Source organism: Oryx dammah, unplaced genomic scaffold (assembly GCF_014754425.2).
Source record: "Oryx dammah isolate SB20612 unplaced genomic scaffold, SCBI_Odam_1.1 HiC_scaffold_20, whole genome shotgun sequence".
NCBI classification, from domain to species: domain Eukaryota; kingdom Metazoa; phylum Chordata; class Mammalia; order Artiodactyla; family Bovidae; genus Oryx; species Oryx dammah.
In genome coordinates this window covers 37,925,873-37,947,035 of record NW_024070204.1, presented here as the reverse complement: position 1 = coordinate 37,947,035, position 21,163 = coordinate 37,925,873, and the positions used below count along the sequence as shown (strand labels likewise).

Here is a 21,163-nt window from a genome sequence, read left to right as displayed (position 1 = left end):
CAGCAACCCCATGGAGAAACACTGACACCCGTGGCAAGCAGCACCTGAAAAAGAATGTGCTCACCAGAAACTGGATTTCATGATTTCATTTTGATTTGGCCCAAAGAGTAAAATAATAACAAGTGAGAGGAAGTTTTCTAAACTAGAGGGAAACACACAGTGAGGACCAGGGAGGAATAATGGAAAAGAACAAGCAGCACTTGCATCTTGCCTTTGTTTTCCACAGGTGCTATGGCCCAGAATCCTGACTTTCGTGGTACCTGCGGAATATACAGGAACGCTGGAATACCTGTTTAATATCATCAGGATTCTGTTAATGGCAGAGGAAAGAAAGAAGAATAATGCCAAAGAATCAACAGCACTTGTCATCTCTACAGGAGCTGGTTTGTACATTCAAAAACAAAGCAAAATATTTCTCTTATGAGAAACTCGTTTCCTAAAGGGCTGCAGGGCTTCGCTCATACACCCAACCCCAATTTGAATTTTTCTAGCCCCCATAACAGTAATGAAAATTGCTTTCTCTTTCTAGTGAAACTTCCTTCACCACAACAGCTACTGGCCAGACTTCTGGTGAGTGAGTTATGAAAAACCAAGGTGGGATCAATTTAAACCAATGAAGATATTTCCAGTTCCAAATAAATGATAGTAAAAGCAACAAAGATACCCCAAACCCAAAGAAACACTAAAAGGGCATAAGAAATGTTCTGCTATATTAATGACACTCATGAAAATTTACTCCTGGCAAGATTATCTCCTAACTCTGAAATGTTTGTTAAAACTTCATTTATGATTTTTAAATAAGTATAAACTGAATCTGATCCATAAGAACGATTCAAGCAAATTGCATATCTGTTGTTTAGATTTCTCTCTCTCCTTTTGGCCACATATGTATCAATTACTTCAGTTGTATCTCCACGTGCCCTTATTTAATTCACAGATATATCTGTTAGTACATCTCATTTATTTTCAGTTGATGCCTTCCATATACTTTTTCACTTTTACCTGCAGAAAAACATTGGACGGATGGATGTCTAAGTATTAGCTTTGCTCTAGAATAAGTAAGAACAGTCTGTGATGGTCTGTTAAGAGATTATCTAATGAAGGATTCTAGGGAATCCAGAACAATGATTAAAAGGAAAATGTCAGTGAGCCTTTTAAATACCCCTGAGTTGATCAGTAATTTTTCTTCCATCCTCCAGGTAATATCTATGCTCGCTAGTGTGGGGAAATTGTGTGGGGCTGGTGCAATAGGACTTTTGAAGATACTGCCTGAGATAATTCACCCAAATTTAGTAGAGCTGTGGAAAACACGCATACCTGAACTCCTACAGCCTTTGGAAGGTACACGTGCATGTGATCAGGTCTTATTCAAGGAGGCAAGAGCACAAGGAACAAGGCACCTCTTCTGTATCTTAAGCCATGAGTGTTCATTTTAGACAATAAAAACAGTGAACTTGATATGCAACGTGGACAGCTCTGTTTTGTCCTCAGGTTCCATTTCTCTACCAAATACTTATACTGTAAGAAGACCAGGTGGATTACATGCTTAGCAAGAACTTTTACTTGTGATCTGGTCTTTTTCTTGTATTTAGAGAAGTTTTCTTTTGGTATTATTCTAAAATGTTACTATTCATCTATGCTAGAATATTAAAATACTATCATTCAGTAAGTACTGTTGAAATTAGCAAAAAGCCTGGATTTTTATCATGAACTAGCAATTTAAGATTGCTAACATAGTAATTTTAATCTGAAATAACCATCCTGTGTAGGGAGAAAACTGAAAAGGGAACACTAGCATCCAGTGGGAACCTGGCAAGGGAGAAGTACATCTTGAATTTTTTTTTTCCTTATTGCATCAATTTCTGTTTTCTAGGAAAGAACACTAGTATCGTGCTGTGGGAGACCATGCTGCTTCAGGTAAAGATGGCTCCCAGAACAACTGTTGATGATGGGGTGTGAAACCATCTGAAATTACTCACCTTGACCAGAAAGAATTCAATTCCCAAGGGCAGGAAACAGCATTTCCTTTTCTTGAGAAAATTGTTAGACTATTAGATGTGATCGTGTCAACATTGTGCTCTTTAAATTACCATAATTTGAACAACAATCTTTAGTCTTCAATTTGGTTCAGAATCTAAGACAGTTTTGAAGATTTCACTTACTAATATTTTTCTCCCTTTTTCTTAAGTCTTCTCTAATTTTTAAGTTTTCTCCTCTCCTGGCAATTGCATTCTTTCACCATTCATATAGAGAAACAGAAATTAACATAATTTCCACATCTTTGCTCCTAAATACAACTCCATTTCCTCCTATATCTGCTTCTCATTATCTTTTTCCTGAAGTCTAAACACCAAAAGACTACATTGCACCCCTTGTCCAGAAAAGAATCTTACTCTCATCCATAACTTTTTGAACTTTGACAGCCAACAGTGGCATAATGTCAAATCCCCAAAACTGTAATATAGGACTTGGACATTAGCATTACAAACAGCACATTGGTTTTAGGAGTCCACAGATGATCAAGGAGCCCACAGCCAGGAAGCTTTTAATTCAACAGACTTTCAGTGCATAAACCACCTATATAGAAATTAATTATGGCTTCCTTATTTTTTTTATTGAATTTATTGATTTACTGCTGTCCAGCAAAGTGATTCTGTTATACATACCTATATATATACATACGTATTCTTTATTAATTTCTTTTCCATTATGGTTAATCATAGGATATTGATATAGTTCTCTGTGCTATACAGTAGGACTTGTTGTTTATCCATTCTATATATAAAAGCTTACATTTGGTAATCCCAACCTCCCACTCCATCCCCCTGGGCAACCACCAGTCTGGTCTCCCTGTCCAAGAGTCTGTTTCTATTTCATAAATAGGCTCACTTGTGTCATAGTTTAGATTTCACATATAAGTGACACCATACGATATTTGTCTTCTTCTGATTTACGTCACTTAGTAGGATGATCTCTACTCGCATCCATCTTGCTGTAAATGGTATTATTTTGTTCTTTTATATGGCTGAGTAGTATTTCACTGTATATGTGTACCACATCTTCTTTATCCATTCATGTATTTATAGACACTTACATTGCTTCTGTGTCTTGGTTATTGTGAATAGTGCTGCTATGAACATAGAGTTGCATGTATCTTTTGGCATTATAGTTTTGTTCAGGAGCAGGCTTGCTGTATCATATAGCAATCCAATTTTTTATTTCTGAGGACCCTCCATACTGTTTTCCACAGGGGCTGTACCAACTTACATTCTCACCAAGAATGTAAGAATGTTCCCTTTTCTCCACACCCTCCCTAGCATTTGTTATTTGTAGACTTTTTAAAGAAAGATGACCATTCTAATCTGTGTGAGGTAGTACCTCACTGTAGTTTGTTTTTGTTTGGGGGCAGTTTTGAGGGGGTGTATTTATTACTATTTATTACAGAAAAGGTGTATTTTTAAAAGTAAGCTAAGGGTATTTTTAATGATTTTAAAATTTATATTTTAAAAAGTACCTATCAAATAACTTTTTAGGATTTTAATTATAAAATTTGCTAGATTTTTTTAGTATTTTAATTTTATTGGAGTATAGCTGATTGACAATATTGTCTGAGTTTCAGGCATACAGCAAAATGATTCAATTATACATACACATATATTCGTTCACTTTTGGATTATTTTCTCATATAAGTTATCACAGAATATTGGGATGAGTTCCCTGTGCTATACTGTAGGTCCTTGTTAGCTGTGTTAAGTCACTTCAGTAGTGTCCAACTCTTTGTGACCCTGTGGACTATAGCCGGCCAGGCTCTTCTGTCCATGGGATTTTCTAGGCAAGAATACTGGAGTGGGTTGCCATGCTCTCCTCCAAGGGGTCTTCCCAGCCCAGGAATCAAACCCACATATCTTATATCTCCTGCATTGGTAAGTGGGTCCTTTACCATTAGCACCACTAGGAAGCTCCCCGTGTAGGCTATCTTATACAGTAGATGTGCTTGTGTTCATCCCAAGCTCCTGATTTATCCCTCCCTTTCCTATGTTTCCCTTTGGTAACCATAAGTTTGTTTTTGATATCTATGTTTACTTCTGTTTTATAAATAACTTCATTTGTATCTTTTTAAAAAAATTATATCTTACATAAAAGTGATATCACATGACATTTATCTTTCTCTGACTTACTTAGTATGATAATCTCTAGATGCATCATGTTGCTACAAATGGCATTATTTCATTCCTTTTTATGGCTGGGTAATATTCCACAGTATATAGGTACCATATCTTTTTTATCCATTTCTCTGTTGATGGACATTTAGAGTTGATTTGTGTTCCTCTAATAATTAGCAATGCTGAGCATCTTTTCATGTGAACTATAATTTCTATAAAATGTCATATTTCAGTGACCTCTCCACAGCACCTCTACCCCCAACACCCCCCTTCTAGAATCAGAATCTCCAAGAGGGGGTACCTGACAGCTTACAGGTCTTAATGGCACCCACAAATGAGTCTTATCCAATATGAGGTTTGAAAGCAGCAGTTCTATTCTTCCTGTTCCTTAAGTCTGGAATCTATCTTCCTCCTGTATTCATGCTTCTTTTATCTCTCCCTCCCTCTGTCAAAATTTCTACCTTGTTTCCCCACTCACCATTTTAAAATAACTGTTCTTACTAGGAAGGAAAGTTCTTGAAGCCTTGAGAACATTACTTTCCCTTTCTCCAATCTTGAGTATACTTCTTGGCTTCTTTTTCCAAAACTGTCTACATTTGCTTTCTTCCCTTATAATGCCAAGGTTGTACAATTTTTACTTTTTAAAAGATCCATTGAATGAATTCTTATTAAGAAAACACGTTCACAAACTTTTTCAATGGTTTTGACACTGTGTTCTTTCCAAGCTTAAGACAGAGAAAACACAGGAGAAATCATAGATTTTAGAAATTGCAATGGATTTTGCCATCCAAAAATACAAAAACACCTCTTCATATATGGTTCAATGAAGAAAGACATGGGTTCAGATGACTGATTGTGGCCCTGGCTCAAAATAACTGGTGAAATGAGGAATATTTCATTACTCCAGTTGAAGTTGGCAACTTGTGCTTGTACATCTAATTGGTTCTTCAAGGCCTTTAATTCACTATTCCAAAAATGTCTCTTTTTCTTAGTATATAATAAAACAAACTAACTTTGACAAATGGAGTTTTTCCAAATCTACTGAAACCTTGAAAATTGTTAACTTCAATTTAAATTTCAGATTGGATGAGTTTCTATTGTAAATCTTTTATTTAAAAGGAAAACAGAAGGCACTTACATGGAGTTAACTTCCACTTCCTGTGGATCTGATTCTTACTGGAAATTCAGAACAAAACAGAGTATGTCTTCTAAAATAAGAAGAAAAGTTTCAAAGTAATCAGGTTTTTATGGGAAAAGGAATAATCCCATATAATATACAATTTATACTTCTAGAATATATTGTAACAGAAAAGTAGCAAGAAAACACATAAAACAGTCACATTCATATCTGATTTTTACCTCCTATGACAGTTGCTCAAAGAATCATTATGGAAGATCAGTGACGTAGCCTGGACCATTCAACTGAGTCGGGATTTCTACCAGCAAATGGACAGTTACGGCAACACCTCTGTTGAGAAGGTTGGTTTCTCAGCTCAGAGACTGTACCTTCTAATTTATGACCAAAAATTGTGGTGCAAGTTCCAGCTTGTCTGCACTGCAATGCAAAGGAAGAAGTGGTTAGAAAAACGTTCCCTTCTGTTTACCTTTATTTGACCCAAAGTTACAGGGCCACAGCCTATCTGCAAGGAAAACTGCTGAGTATAGTGCCTTTAAGATAAATACATGCCTGACCAAAATTTGGAGGTTCTGTTCTAGAGAAGGAAAAAAAAAATTACTGGAGAGCAAATAGCAGCCTCTTAACCACAGCACTGGTTTAATGCCAGTTTATGTCTTGGTTTCCATTCCACTGGGCCACTCTTGTGAAGCTGGCTGTGGGAAATAATCTATCTTTTTTTTTTAATTGAAAAAAAAAGCACTCAAATTTACATTTTTACAAATTTACAAATTTTCATTCCTCTCTCTACACATGACCTCTACCAAACCCTTCACACTGTAACCATCCATTCCAAATGGAGTTTGAATTCAGCTTCCACTACTTAACTACTAATGCAGCTTTTGGTAAAATTTTTAACCTTTTCAGAGCCTCAGTATACTGACCAATAAGATGGAAATTTTTATATCTGAGGATTGTATTGTTATAAGTGTTCGATGAGATAAAGTATATAAAGACCCTAGTGAAGTGTCTGGCACGTGGCGTGTGTTCAATAAAAAGTAGATTATGGTTATCACTGTGGTTATATCATTCCGAATTTTTTTCCCCCTGGAAAAACATTTCCTCAGTCATTAAGTGTTCCCAGTGTTGAGTGTTTCTTCCCGCAAATCCTTTATTATCAACCTACAACTCTCTTACATCATTTTCAAATCCTAAATTATTTCCTGGAAAAAACCATTTCCTAAATCATTGTGTTCCCAGGATTAAGTGTCTCTTTCCACAAATTATTAGCAACCTGCAACTCTTCTATGTAATTTTCAAAATTCCCCTCATTGATTGACTCTCTAATTTGGTACAGAGTACTGATTCTCCAAATTGGCCTACCCAGCCTACAGACACACCCATCAGGAAGATTTGGTGAGCAATGCCTCATCTTCTTACACACAAACCAGCCTTCTGCATCTTATGTAATACCATTCATCCAATGGCTCCCAAACCCACAGGATTAGTTCAAGATAACGGTGGTGTGAGTAGACAAAACAATTCAAACAATGAGCTGCCTCAATGGCTCTCAACTGCTTAACACCAGAAAACTAGGAGTGTACCAAGTAGCTCTAAAAGCGTGACAAGCTTCGTGACTTAAAATAACGGGCACCTAAAAAACTGGATTTTGCAGGTTGACAATTTGGGTTGGACTCAATTAGGAACTCTTCTGATATCAACTAGTCTCACTGAGGTGTACTGGGGATTGGCTGGTCTGGGATGATCTTATCTAGGAGGCTTGTTTCTCCTCCTTGCAGGCCCTCATCCTGCAGCAGGCTATCGGGGGCTTGCTCTCATAGCGATGATGTGTGCAAGATCCTTGAGGTCTAAGCTCAAAAGGGGCATACTATCACTTCTACCACATTCCAGCGACAAAAGCAAGTTGCAAGGCAAGCCCAGATGCAAAGAATGGAGAAATAGACTTGTCTTGATAGGAATCGCAAACTTCCATAACAGGGAAGCATGGACAGAAGGGAGATAGAAAGATTATGGCTATTTTATGATCAACCACAATTTCCCCCCAATTCGGGCTTTCTGATATCTGGGATTCCTAACCAAGTCCCCAGGTGTGAATGCACTATTCATTGAATCTGACAAATTTCAGCAGATAGGCTAAAGGTCAGCAGTACTGGGAGGCACTGAGGCTATATTATAATATAATATATTTTCCTCCTTCCTCAAATCAATATTCCTGCAGCACAAGATTTTCCCAACTCTTTGCTGCCCTTCTCCCAAGATGAAGCTAAATAGACTCTAGCAGCTTTGGCCCTACTCAGGGGATCTTTTGCCTAGACAACTGAGAATGAGTGGATGCTCGCTCATCAGATTCTTACTCTGATCAAGTCTACTCTTAGCCTGTTCCACCTGTTTTATAGCCTTATGGCCCCCAATCAGATTAATCTGTACAATTTGTCCTGAATGTACTAACTTGACTTTATCTGTTACACCTAGATTTTCCATTCTTCCTGTGCCATAGATCCTTTCTGATCACTAATGACCACTCAAGAGCTACAATCTTTTGAGCTCTGCAGAGTTTTTGGAGCGGACTTCCAACTGGCCAATTTTTCTCCTTTCTGTAACCAGATGGACATTCTAAATTAAAAGATGCCAGTCTGGTATAAATTGCTTTGTATACCTGCATGTTCATACACCTATTTACAGCCAGACATGTGCTGTAATTTTCAAACACAAGCTACTGCAGGGCTATCCCTTGCCCCTAGTCAATAACTCTACACGGCCTCCAGTGAAAGATGACAGGAAGCAATGTCTGTCCTACTTGCCTTTTCTCCACCCAACACTACAGAAGTGCCCAGCGTAGGGCTGGCATAATGAATCCAACACTCTCACCACCTCTAGAGGGGGTGGAAGCCACAGAATGATTCCTGACATGCTCTATCACCAGTGTTCCTCCACTGGATGCTTTCCTTCCCCAATTTACTCAGCGTTCATTACTGAAGACACAATGTGTGTGTGAAAGTTCTTATGTGACTTTTCTGCTTCATTCCTAACACCAGTCTGACAGCACTTCCAGAGAGAGAGAATGGTAGAGAAGCCAAGGTATTACTTTCAAAACTACTGTTAAATCTCTTAAACTATAAACCAAGTCAATATACTGTGAAGTTTGAAAATATCAGATGACACTGTCTTCAAAATAACCCAATTTTCATTGAGCATGTTTATTCAATAAGAACTTATTAACACTTATTTGTACATAGATAATCAGTGAAAAACTCTGCTATCAAGAACTGAAATGCTGAGCATAGAGACGATAAGAAAATTAAAAATCCCAGTAGGTAATAAAAGGTGTTATTATGATGGCAGGGCACACAGCCTAGAGGAATGCAGAACACAGGCAGCACAGAGCCGGTGGGCAGAGAACACTCTGAAGAAGAGACAGTACATGAAAGTGCTCAATAAGCAAGCAGTCCTAAGTCAACTCAATGTCTTTCTTTTTTGAATGACTATTTTCACTCTTTCTACTTTTTATCAGTCTTGCTTTCCAACTTCCAACATGCTGTTGCTTCTCCTTTGTTTTCCAGAAATTTCTTTGGAAAGCCTTGGGAACCACCTTAGCATGCTGCCAAGATGTGGACTTTGTCAGCTCACAGATTAAGGAATTTCTGGCTGCTCCCCACCACCTGGGGGACCAACGACAGGTGGGACCACTTTCTCTCTATTTCCTCTCATGACAATGATAATGAATTCCCCCTGGAAAACCTCAGGCAGTTCTTACATTGATATCTTGCTCACCAGAATTGTCCATGCATACATTCAAAATAGTCCAACAGAATTTTTCAGGAAAATGAGGCTTCCCTATTTTTTGCTATTATTAGAGTATAATTGCTTTACAATGTGTTATTTTCTGCTGTACAACAGCATGAAGCAACTGTATGTATACATATATATACCTTCCCGCTTGAGCCTCCTCTCACCTACCATTCGTCCCGGGCTGAGCTCCCTGTGTTTGTTTTGCAGCAGCTTCCTACTCACTATTTTACACATGGTAGTATATTCTTTCCGTCTGCGTTTTCTATTTCTGTTCTGCAAATAGGTTCCTCTGTACCATTTTTCTAGATTCCAAATATATGCAATATTTGTTTTTCTCTTTCTGACTTCCTTTACTCTGTAGACAGACTCTAGGTCCATCCATGTCGCTACAAATGACCCAATTTCATTGCTTTTTATGGCTGAGTAATATCCCATCATATAGATGTACCACGTCTTCTTTATCCATTCATCTGTTGACGGACATTTAGGTTGAGGCTTCCCTATTTAAAAATCAGTGCTTCATTATCTAATCAGATTTGTGAAAATAGTGAAAAATGAATTTCAGTCGCTCCTACTCAACAAGAGTATTTTAAAAATACTTTGACCTTGGCTTTGTAACATAAGGTTATGATTGTAAGTATCAAAATCATTAAATGTGTAAGCTGAAAGTAAGGGTATGTATCATTGGTTTTCCTCCTAGAGAAAATATAACCTGGAGAGCTTTTGCAAAAAGCTTTTGCCTATTCCCTATCTTAGCCTAAGCTGGAGAGCATATGTGAATGTGGAAGAAAAAGACAATGTTTGTTTAAGAATAAAAACCACCCAGGAAAAAAGACCAGCTAGTAAAAAATAAATTATCGTAGTCTGTCTTTTTATATACCCGTCTCAGAAATTCTCAGGTGTTTAGGGTCCTTTCCCTATTGTAAATAGCTAGAAAACACTATACTTACTGAACTTTTAAAACTGACTTTATATTGTCATTAGTTCTTTTTCCTATCTCAGATATTCAGCCTTCAATTATTTCTCATTGACATTATTCCTAGCACCATTATTTCCTTTCTAGTTGCCCTTTTAGTTCTGCTCTGGGCTAGGGAACAACTAAGTTTATTTTGGATCCAAGCATATCATATGGCCATCATTCAAAGTCTGAGGGATTCACAAGCCTTAGAAGATGAACTTTGTGACATCCACTTAAGCTTCTCAAATTCCTCTTTTACTTAACTTTGCTTCAAGTTCTTGAGTGTATCCTGCACACTCAAATCACTTAGCAAATGGCCTCTGGGTTGGTGAGGAGTTAACATATAACTCTCTAAGTCTCACTGATCAGCTGGCCTGCCTTCTCCTAAGAATGACTCTCTCACTCAGGTGACACCTAGGCTCTGATTCTGGTGTCAGACCAGCTGGATTCAAATCCTGCCTTCACAACACATTGCCTGCATGCCTCAAGTTCCTCCAAATAAGATAAAGGAAAATAGACTTCAAAGTTCTTTTTCATAGAAAATGCTTAGTAAGGAGTTTTAGGAGAGATCTGAAATTGCAACTGTGAGGAACTGGAGAGAGAAAATAGATTAAAGAAAACAAATAGGATATGTGTGCAGATTTGAGGGCCCCTTGGGGAGTTGAAATCATCTTCTACTCCAGCAATTTTCTCAGTGGTGATGTTTTTTTCCCGGTAGCATCCAGCAAATGAGGTGTAGCAATAGGTGATAGACAAGTATGAGAGTCAGATTTATCCAGGGCTTGGGTTTTTCCAGACTCAAATGTTAGAAAGACAGTGGGACATAGGTCAGAGCTGGAAAGTTGAGGAGGGAGTTAAGAAGTTAGGAAGGTGGGTCGGGAGAGGAGAAACACAGAGCACTGTGGGGTGAGAGGACCCAGAGATGGAAAAACACAGAGGTTTACATCTTAGGATGTAAAGGAACCTAAGGAACCAAGGAACCATGACTAAGGAGAACAGACACCAGGCCACCCGCCTTTAAAGATTTCTTCCAAGCATCTCCTGGTAGCAGAGATTAGAAGACCTGATATCTAAGAACAGTGCTGGTTGAGAGCTTGACGACAGAAGTCTAGTCCCTGGATTCTCATTCTGGCTCTAGCAGGGTTATGCAACCAAATGAAACAAATCAGGACTCATTAACAACCTGGCATGAAGGTACAGTGGTGAAGTGAGCCTGAAGCAAGTGAGCTGGAAAGAATGTGGGCAAGGGGGAAATATGAACACAGAGTGTGAAACAGGAGCTTTCAACATTTTAACCACCTAAGGGTGAAGTTAACCTTGGGCTTCCCTGGTGGCTCAGGCAGTAAAACATCTGCCTGCAATGCAGGATAGCTGGGTCCAATCGCTGGGTCAGGAAGATCCCCTGGAGAAGGGAATGGAAACCCACTCGAGTGTTCTTGCCTGTCCACAGGGACAGAGGAACCTGGAGGGCTACCGTCCATGGGGTCACAAAGAGTTAGACAGGACTAAGCAACTAACACTTTCACTTTTCAAGGTAAAGTTTCAGCAGGAGAGTGATCCTGTAGAAATGATAGTCAACTCCAGCTCAAGAAAACCTCCACTTTCTTCCCACTGGTCTAAGACTAAAAATCCAAAGTATTGAGTGTGGCCTAAAAGACCTTACTCAGACCAACCCCCACTTTCTCTCTGACCTCATCTTGCACTTCTTTGTTCCATCTGCCCTCCTTGGTGGGCCTCAGGACCTTTGCACATACTCTCTCTGTTTGGAACTCTCATTTCCAGGAAGTCCATTGACTCACTCTCTTGCTTATTCTGGGGCTCTTCTCCATGTCTCCCTTTATTGACAACTTGCTGGCTACTCTATTTGTATTGCCAACTCCCCCAACTTATAGAAGCTACCCTTTTTTCTTCTTTTCTTACAGCACTTATCACCATTTGACATACTGTATATTTATAGGCTTACTGGATTTGCGTATTCACTTTATGTCACTTCCTTGTAACTTCCCCTGGTTTTACACTCAAGAGGATGAGGAGTTTGGTGTGTTCTGTTGACTCCTATATTTCCAGTACCTAGAGTTCCTGATGCATCAAAATGCCCTGTCTTTTCTGATTTTAGGGAATAACATCTATCTTAGGATACTGTGCTGAGAAACACTTTGAAGTTGTCTTAAAAGTTCTTAAGATATTCCAAGATCGGGAAAAGTTTTTCATGAATCGATGTAAGGTAAAAAGAATATCCTCCTCCTCTAAAGCCCTTGGTCATTGCAAAGGCAAGTGACACTGACTCCATCAGTAGACATCCTTTCTCCATATCATACTTGCTCCCATCCTCAGGTCTTTATTCCAGGTTCTAACCATCTGAGCCCAACCCCTGTAGAATGACCAGCTAGATAACAAGTCTCCTCCACTTCCTGTCACTCATGCTGACCTGGGAGGACCTGAGGAGCTCTGTGTGTGTCTAGTCTTATCCCTCTTCTGGCTCCTCAGGCCTCATGAACAGTTTCCATTGCATACACTCTGCTTCCCCTAAAGAAGAGGAATAAATGAGTAAAAATGAATGCAAGCCCTCTCTCAGGTACCTCTATTAAAGCCTGGTAGATCACCACACCATTCTGGGTGTTTAAATTGATGTCAGCAAGCACATCAGCTTCAGATTCATTTTAATAATCCCAGTCCCATTTCTTAACTCCCATAGTGGCCCATAGGATTAGGAAAAATCATGAGACAAAAAGAAACTCTTTCAGCCATATTTTTCATGTCTCTCTTTTCTCCTCTTCAGGGTATTTTCTCTGGGAAAAAGAACCTGAGCAAAACTGACATCATGGTAATCTATGGAGCCGTGGCCCTCCATGCACCCAAGAGTCAACTCCTAACCAGGCTTGATCAGGACATTGTATCCCAAGTCCTGTTCCTCTACGGCCAGTGCTCTCGGGTAATAGCCAACATAGGGCTACTTCAATTTCCAAGGCTGGGGTTCCCAAACATTACAGGAGCTCAGCTCTTCAAAATCTTCATCCTCAAAGGATACAGACCAAAGGGAAGATAGGATCTGGTACATTTGGAAGATAAGAACATATTGTTGTTGCTCAATCACTCAGTCATGTCCCACTCTTTGCTACCCCATGAATTGCATTAGGCAAGGCTTCCCTGTCCTTCACCATCTCCCAGAATTTACTCAAACTCATATGCATCGAGTCAATGATGCCATCCAACCATCTCATCCTCTGTTGTCCCCTTCTCCTCTTGCCCTCAGTCTTTCTCAACATCAGGGTCTTTTCCAATGAGTTGGCTCTTCGCAGCAGGTGACCAAAGTATTGGGGCTTCAGCTTCAGCACCAATCTTTCCAATGAACGTTCAGGACTGATTTCCTTTATGATTGACTGGTGTGATATCCTGCAGTCCAAGGGACTCTCAAGAGTCTTCTCCAGCACCACAGTTAGAAAGCAGCAATTCTTCAGCTCTCAGCTTTCTTTATGGTCCAACTTTCACATCTGTACATGACTATTGGAAAAACCATAGCTTTGACTATAGGGACCTTTGTCTGCAAAGTGAGAACATATGGGAAGAGAAAATTTGATTATGAAATGGCGGTGAGTGATTTGTTTCTTTTGTAAGATCTTGGGCAGAGTTCCAAGAATAACAAGGAGAGATAATAAAGCGTTCCTAAGTGATCAATGCAAAGAAATAGAGGAAAACAGTAGATAGGGAAAGACTAGAGATGTCTTCAAGAAAATAACAAGGGAACATTTCATGCAAAGTTGGGCTCAATAAAGGACAGAAATGGTATGAACTAACAGAAGCTGAAGATATTATTAAGAAGAGGTGGCAAAAATACACAGAAGAACTATACAAAACAGATCCTCGTAACCCAGATAACCGAGATGGTGTTGTCACTCACTTAGAGCCAGACATCCTGGAATGAAAAGTCAAGTGGGTTTTAGGAAGCATCACTATGAACAAAGCTAGTGGAGGTGATGGAATTCCAGTTGAGCTATTTCAAATCCTAAAAGATGATGCTGTGAAAGTGCTGCACTCAATATGCCAGCAAATTTGGAAAACTCAGCAGTGGCCACAGGACTGGAAAATGTCAGTTTTCATTCCAATCTCAAAGAGAGGCAATGCCAAAGAATGTTCAAACTATCGCACAATTGCACTCATCTCACATGCTAGCAAAGTAATGCTCAAAATTCTCCAAGCCAGACTTCAACAGTATGTGAACTGAGAACTTCCAGATATTCAAGCTGGATTCAAAAAAGGCAGAGGAACCAGAGATCAAATTGCCAACATTTGTTGGATCATAGAGAAAGTAAGAGAATTCCAGAAAAACATCTACTTCTGCTTTATTGACTATGCCAAAGCCTTTGACTGTGTGGATCACAACAAATTGTGGATAGGTCTTCAAGACATGGGAATACCAGACCACCTGACCTGCCTCCTGAGAAATCTGTTTGCAGGTCAAGAAGCAACCATTAGAACTAGACATGGAACAACATACTGGTTCCAAAATTGAAAAGGAGCAAAACAAGGCTGTATATTGTCACCCTGCTTATTTAACTTATATGCAGAGTACATCACGTGAAATGCTGGGCTGGATGAAGCACAAGCTGGAATCAAGAGTCCCAGGAAAATATCAATAACCTCAGATACGCAGATGATGTCACCCTTATGGCAGAAAGTGAAGAAGAACTAAAGAGGCTCTTGATGAAAGTGAAAGAGGAGAATGAAAAAGCTGGCTTAAAACTCAGCATTCAAGATCATGGCATCTGGTCCCATCACTTCATGGCAGATAGATGGGAAAACAATGGAAACAATGAGAGACTTTCTTTTCTGGGGCTCCAAAATCACTGCAGATGGTGACTGTAGCCATGAAATTAAAAGACATTTGCTCCTTGGAAGAAAAGGTATGACCAACCTAGACAGCATATTCAAAAGCAGAGACATTACTTTGCCAACAAAGGTACATCTAGTCAAAGCTATGGTTTTTCCAGCAGTCATGTATGGATGTGAGAGTTGGACCATAAAGAAAGCTGAGCACCAGAGAATTGATGCTTTTGAACTATGGTGTTGGAGAAGACTCTTGAGAGTCCCTTCGACTACAGGATATCAAACCAGTCAATCATAAAGGAAATCAGTCTTGAATGTCCATTGGAAGCACTGATTCTGAAACTGAAGCTCCAATACTTTGGTCACCTGATGCGCAGAGCCAACTCATTGATCAGGACCCTGTTGTTGGAAGAGTGAAGGCAAAAGGAGGAGGCAGCAGAGGATGAGATGGTTAGATAGCATCATGGGCTCAATGGACAAGAATTGGAGCAAACTCCAGGAGATGGTGTAGGACAGGAAGCCTGGCGTGCTGTAGTCCATGGGGTTGCAAAGAGCTGGACATACATGACTTAGTGACTGAACAACAACAATGAATCAGTCTTCAAGGATGGATCACTGAATTTGTCATTTTAGACAGATTCTAAATGTGATTCTGATGCTACACACCCAAAATTTTATAAATAATGATGAGAACTGAAAACATAGTTTAAGAAGGTATTTTATATTATATTACTATTAAGTCCATCACTGAGGAAAGTTATGGTAAAAATAAAATAGGAGATAAAGATGTTTTAGATAAGGATCACTACACTTTAAGGTAGGTCAACTCTGCTAAAATGCAACTTTTGTGCAAGAGAATACAGGAAAAACCACAGGGATTATGGGGGAAATGGGATGAGTGGTACAATATTCAACAACCCCATCAATGATACAGTTTAAAAAAAAAAACACGATTTAATTTTCAAAATTTTAAAAACAGGAAGTAGATAAATACTACTAAAAAATGATGGAAATTTTCCTTAAAAAACCCTGAAGTCAACTGCACAATTTATGAGCTATTATGAAATGGTGGTGGGAAGGAGGAATATCTGAAATCCGACAGACAGCTGTAATGCCAGATTTGGGTGAGAGCAGCTCATCACACACAGTAAACAGAGGCAGCTGATGACGTTTGTGGTGTATGTGCAAGTCATCCTCAGGCCCAGTTCGTCTGGTTCACCTTTTTGCCCTCACAGAAAAACTGCACATAAGCAAACTCAAAATTCAGAATATGCTAAAAGTATTCCCTCATACATCAATTTCATTGTAACAAATTTGCATTTTCAACACAGGCATTGTCAGAGAACTGACTATATCTCAGTTCCAAAATCAGCTGCTCCATTAACTTTCATTTTATAAGTTTTTATTGCTCTTTCTTGCAAGAGCTTTTGTGCCCTTTTTCTTACCAAGGTCTGATAGAGCCTTTTTAAAATGAGAAGCCTGAAATCCAAAGGCTTGAGATCTTTGTGCAGCCTTTTGTAGCTTAGTCATGATTCATCCAGGGCAAAGAATCCAGCAATACACAGGTGTCCCTTTGAAACTGAGGGAGGGAGGTAGCCCCCACCACTTGGAAAGGCTGAACACTCTGTCTCACTGTTGTCCTTCAGGTTGATGCGTGGTTCTTTGGTTGGGGCGAAGGAGCTCTGACTGCTGCTCTAGTATCTGCCTTTCCTTCTGATTTTTTTCAGGTTCTGGGCATGTCTGTGGTGAACAAGGTAGGTGATATATTTGATGTACCTGAATACCTGTGTTTGAGTATAAATATATTTGAATACAAATTATGCTCCCTGAAAGTACAATAAGTATAAATGTTCTCTTGATTTGATTCCACAGGAAAGAATCCCAAAATTTAACTAATTAATCCAATTCTGAAGTCAGGATTCCCAAGCCTAACTTAAGACAGAACAAGGAATTGTATTTGGTTCTAGGTGGTTTGGAAGTTGACTGTAAACCAGAACAATGTTCTTAGAACTGAGGGTTGTGACCCACCAGTAGATCAGGAAATCAGTTTAGTATATCTAATAGATCACAATCAGAAATTTTTTGTAATAAAAAAAAAGGAATAGAAGATAATTTTTGAGAGTTTGATATTGAAACTCCAACTAAAAATCAGAATTTTTCTACTTTAAAAATAATTGTAATATATAGTGAAACTGTATGTAACTTTGTTCTATATTTTCCAAGTCTTCTGTAAGTGTGTTATCATACTTTCATAATTTAAAAAATAAAAAGAAAGAAAAATGATTATATATAACAATAAGTATCACAAAACTTTTTTTTTTTTACATTTAGTTATCTATTATATACATGCATTCAGTTCAGTTCAGCCACTCCATCATGTCCAACTCTGTGACCCCATGGACTGCAGCACGCCAGGCTTCCCTGTCTATCACCAACTCCCAGAGCTTACTCAAACTCATGTCCATCGTATCGGTGATGCCATCCAACCATCTCATGCTCTGTCGTCCCCTTCTCCTGCCTTCACTCTTTCCCAGCACCGGGGTCTTTTCCATTGAGTCAGTTTTTCGCATCAGGTGCCAAAGTATTGGAGCTTCGGCTTCAGCATCAGTCTTTCCAATGAATATTCAGGACTGATTTCCTTTAGGATTGACTGGTTGGATCTCCTTGCAGTCCAAGGGACTCTCAAGAGTCTTCTCCAATACCACATTATATATGCATTATATATACATATTTATATAGTTCATATAAGTACCAGGTAAATTTATAAACTGTTTCCTATTTTGATTCTGATTAGAAATGTTTGAAAACCACTGTTCTAGAGAATCCTCAGTCCGTGGTGGAGGCAGGGGTTGAGAAAGCATAGTTTCTCAACTTCCCTGCAACTTGGATCTGAGACTAAGGTGAAAATGGCAAAAGAAGCACAGTGTCACTGCTGTCTGGGTACATATTTCAACCATAGGTCAAACATTTGTAGAACTAGGTGCGGTGCCTAAGACCCTGGCTTGCATTGTGAGTCATTTTCCTTTAGGACATGGATCTGCAGATGAGTTTTACCAGAAGTATCACAGAGATTGGTATTGCTGTCCAGGATGCTGAGGATGAGAAGTTCAAGTTCTCCTACAAGGAGGTGCTGCTGGGTTACATGCTGGTGAGTGTGCAGGAAGGACATGGGCAAGATCCTGAGAAGTTAATTACCAAGAGAGCAAGTTGTCTTTTTTTTTTCAAGTGGATAAAACTCACCAGTCCCTAGGAACAGAATTTTGCTATGGTTCTGCCTGAGGGCACCCAACAGTCCAATGAGGCTTCCACCTCAATGCGTCTAGAAACTCCCCTAGTCCTCCTTGAGACAGTTCACCGCCTTGTTTGTGTTGCAGGACTTCATCAGGGATGAGCCTCTGGATTCCTTGGCCAGCCCTATTCGGTGGAAAGCCTTAATCGCCATCAGATACCTCAGGTAGAGAATTTTTTGTTTCTTCTCATTGAAAAAAAAATTTCCTCCCCATATACTCATTCTGATCAACTGACATTGATCAGTGCAGACTCTAGCGCACCATCACAGAAAGGACACAGTTCATCACGGTGTGCATGTTACCTAAGTTGCTTCAGTCATGTCTGACTCTGTGTGGCCCTGTGGACTGTTGGCCCCGAGTTCCTCTGTCCATGGGCTTCTCCAGGTAAGAATACTGGAGTGGGTTGCCATGCCCTCCTCCAGGGGATCTTCCTGACCCAGGGATCAAACCCACGTCTCTTACGTCTCCTGCATTGGCAGGTGGTTTCTTTTACCACTAGTGCCACCTGGGAAGCCCAATTCATCAATAGGTTATCTCAAATGGGAGCTTTTTCTTTTTCCAAAGTGACAGAATTGACTGAAAGCCTGATCATTAGACAGGGACTAGCAAGCTGCTTATAAAAGTCAGATTTATTGATATATGAGGACTGAAATTTCTGTGCAAAAATAATTTCTCTTGGCCTATAGGCAAATTTTAATCTTTCCATAAAAACTTATGAAAGCCTTAATCACACCCAGGTTTGGTTAGCAGCACTATGCCTGAAGAAAATGATAATTTTAAGCACATTTTAAAAATAATATTTTCCCCTGCAGTAAAAGAAATAGAAGTTCACTGTTAAAACTTGGAAACTGCAGAAAGTCTTTAAAAATAGTAAAAATCACACCTAACCCCACCCTATTATCAAAATTTTGGTATATTTTCTTCAATTCTTTATTCCTAATTGCCCATGTTGATTACAGAGCTGAGATTCTGCTCTGCATATAATTTTTATCCTGTTTTTTTCCCTCATCTTACATATTCCCATGTCATTACTAATTCTTCACAAACATCATTCATTTTTCATTAAATTTTTTATTGTGTAAAATGTACAGGTTTATCATCTTAGCCATCTTTAAGTGTACAGTTCAGTAGTGTTAAGTACTTTTACGTGATTGTGCAACCAATCTCCAGAAACCTTTTCATCGTTCAAAATGGAAGTGCTGTACCCATTAATCAACTCTTCATTTCTTCCTTCCATCAGCCCTGGCAACTACTACTCTATATTCTGTCTCTGAGAATTTTATACTTTGGGTAACTCATGTCACTAGCGTCATGTAGTATTCGTCTTTTGATGCCTGACCTGTTTTCCTTAGAATAATGTCCTCAAGGTCCATTCATGTTGTAGGGTGTAATAGAATTTCATTCCTTTTGAAGGCAGAGCAATATTCTGCTTGATGTGTGTACTATACTTGGTTAATCCATTCATCTATTGGACACTCACCTGTTGGGGGGTTTTCACATTTTGGCTACTGTAAATAATGCTGCTATGAGCATAAGTATATAGATATTTCTTCCAGACCATGCTTTTATTTATTTTGGGCATATACTCATGAGTCAGTCTGTTGGATCAGATGGCAAGCTTGTTTTTAATCTTTTGAGGAACCACCATACTGTTTGTTATAGCAGGGCACTATTTTATATTCACCAACAGTATACAAGTGTCCTAAGTTTTCCATTCCCTTGCCGTCACTTTCTGATTTTTGTTTGTTTGTTTTTATAGTAGCCATCCTAATGGGTGTCAGATGGTGTCCCACTGTAGCATTGAGTTGCCTTTCCCTAATGATTAATGACTTTGAGCATCTTTTTATAGGCTTATTGCCTGTTTGCATATCGTCTTGAGAAAAATATTCAATCCTTTGTCCATTTGTCTCAGTTCTTTCTCTCTTTTTTTTTTTTGTTTAGTTGTAGTTCTTTATATTTTTATACTTTTCATACTTTCTATTCTGCTGCTACTGCTAAGTCACCTCAGTCATGTCCGACTCTGTGTGACCCCATAGACAGAAGCCCACCAGGCTCCCCTGTCCCTGGGATTCTCAAGGCAAAAACACTGGAGTGGGTTGCCATTTCCTTCTCCAATGCATGAAAGTGAAAAGTGACAGTGAAGTCGCTCAGTCATGTCCAACTCTTAACAACCCCATGGACTGCAGCCCACCAGGCTTCTCCATCCATGGGATTTTCCAGGCAAGAGTACTGGAGTGGGTTGCCATTGCCTAAGGTTATTAACCCTTTATCACATATATGATTTGCAAATATTTTCTCTCATTCCATAGGTTGTCTTTTTACTCTATCTTTAGTGTCCTTTATGAACAGAAATTTTTAATTTTGATGTAGGCCCATTTGTCTATTTGTACTTTCATTGTTTGTACTTTTAAGTGTCATATCCAAGTAATCATTGCCAAATACAATATTATTCCCCTCTGAATGGTCTTGGAACTTGTTGAAAATCATTTCACCATATGCACGAGAGTTTATTTCTGGGCTCTCTATTGTATTCCACTGGTTTGTGTGTCTGTTTGTTTATGCCAGTACTATACTGTTTTAATTACAGTGGTTTTGTAATAAGTTTTGAAACCAAAAAGTGTGAGATCCCAAACTGTTCTTTTTCAAAATAGTTTTGGGTGTTTGAGGTCCCTTGAGATTCCATGTGAATTTTAGGATGGATTTTTCTATTTCTGCAAAAAGTATCATTGGGATTCTGATAGGGATTACATTAAATCTGCAGACTGCTTTAGAGGGACATCTTAACAATCATAAGTGTTGCAGTCTAAATATGAAACACCTTTCCCTTCGGTTGTGTCTTCTTAACTTCCTTCAGCATCATTTTGTGGTTTTTTTGGTGGACAAGCCTTTCACTTTCTTGGTTAAGTTTATTTCTAAGTATTTTATTCTTTTGATGCTATTGTAAATGGAATTGCTAACTTCTTTTTTGATGGTTCATTGTTTTAAGTGTATAAAAATGGAAGTG

General features: G+C 39.0%; 1 protein-coding gene across 1 annotated transcript in view; it reads left to right on the top strand.

Moving 5' to 3' along the window:
* Positions 1–21,163, top strand: part of MROH2B (maestro heat like repeat family member 2B) — a 76,519-nt gene that overhangs the window by 25,984 nt on the left and 29,372 nt on the right. The window contains exons 14-24 of the mRNA XM_040262388.1: positions 227–383; positions 530–570; positions 1,200–1,341; positions 1,874–1,917; positions 5,535–5,642; positions 8,859–8,975; positions 12,162–12,269; positions 12,825–12,977; positions 16,597–16,623; positions 17,898–18,017; positions 18,244–18,323. Coding sequence (XP_040118322.1) covers positions 227–383; positions 530–570; positions 1,200–1,341; positions 1,874–1,917; positions 5,535–5,642; positions 8,859–8,975; positions 12,162–12,269; positions 12,825–12,977; positions 16,597–16,623; positions 17,898–18,017; positions 18,244–18,323 — 1,097 coding nt within the window. The remainder of the gene's footprint in view (positions 1–226; positions 384–529; positions 571–1,199; positions 1,342–1,873; positions 1,918–5,534; positions 5,643–8,858; positions 8,976–12,161; positions 12,270–12,824; positions 12,978–16,596; positions 16,624–17,897; positions 18,018–18,243; positions 18,324–21,163) is intronic.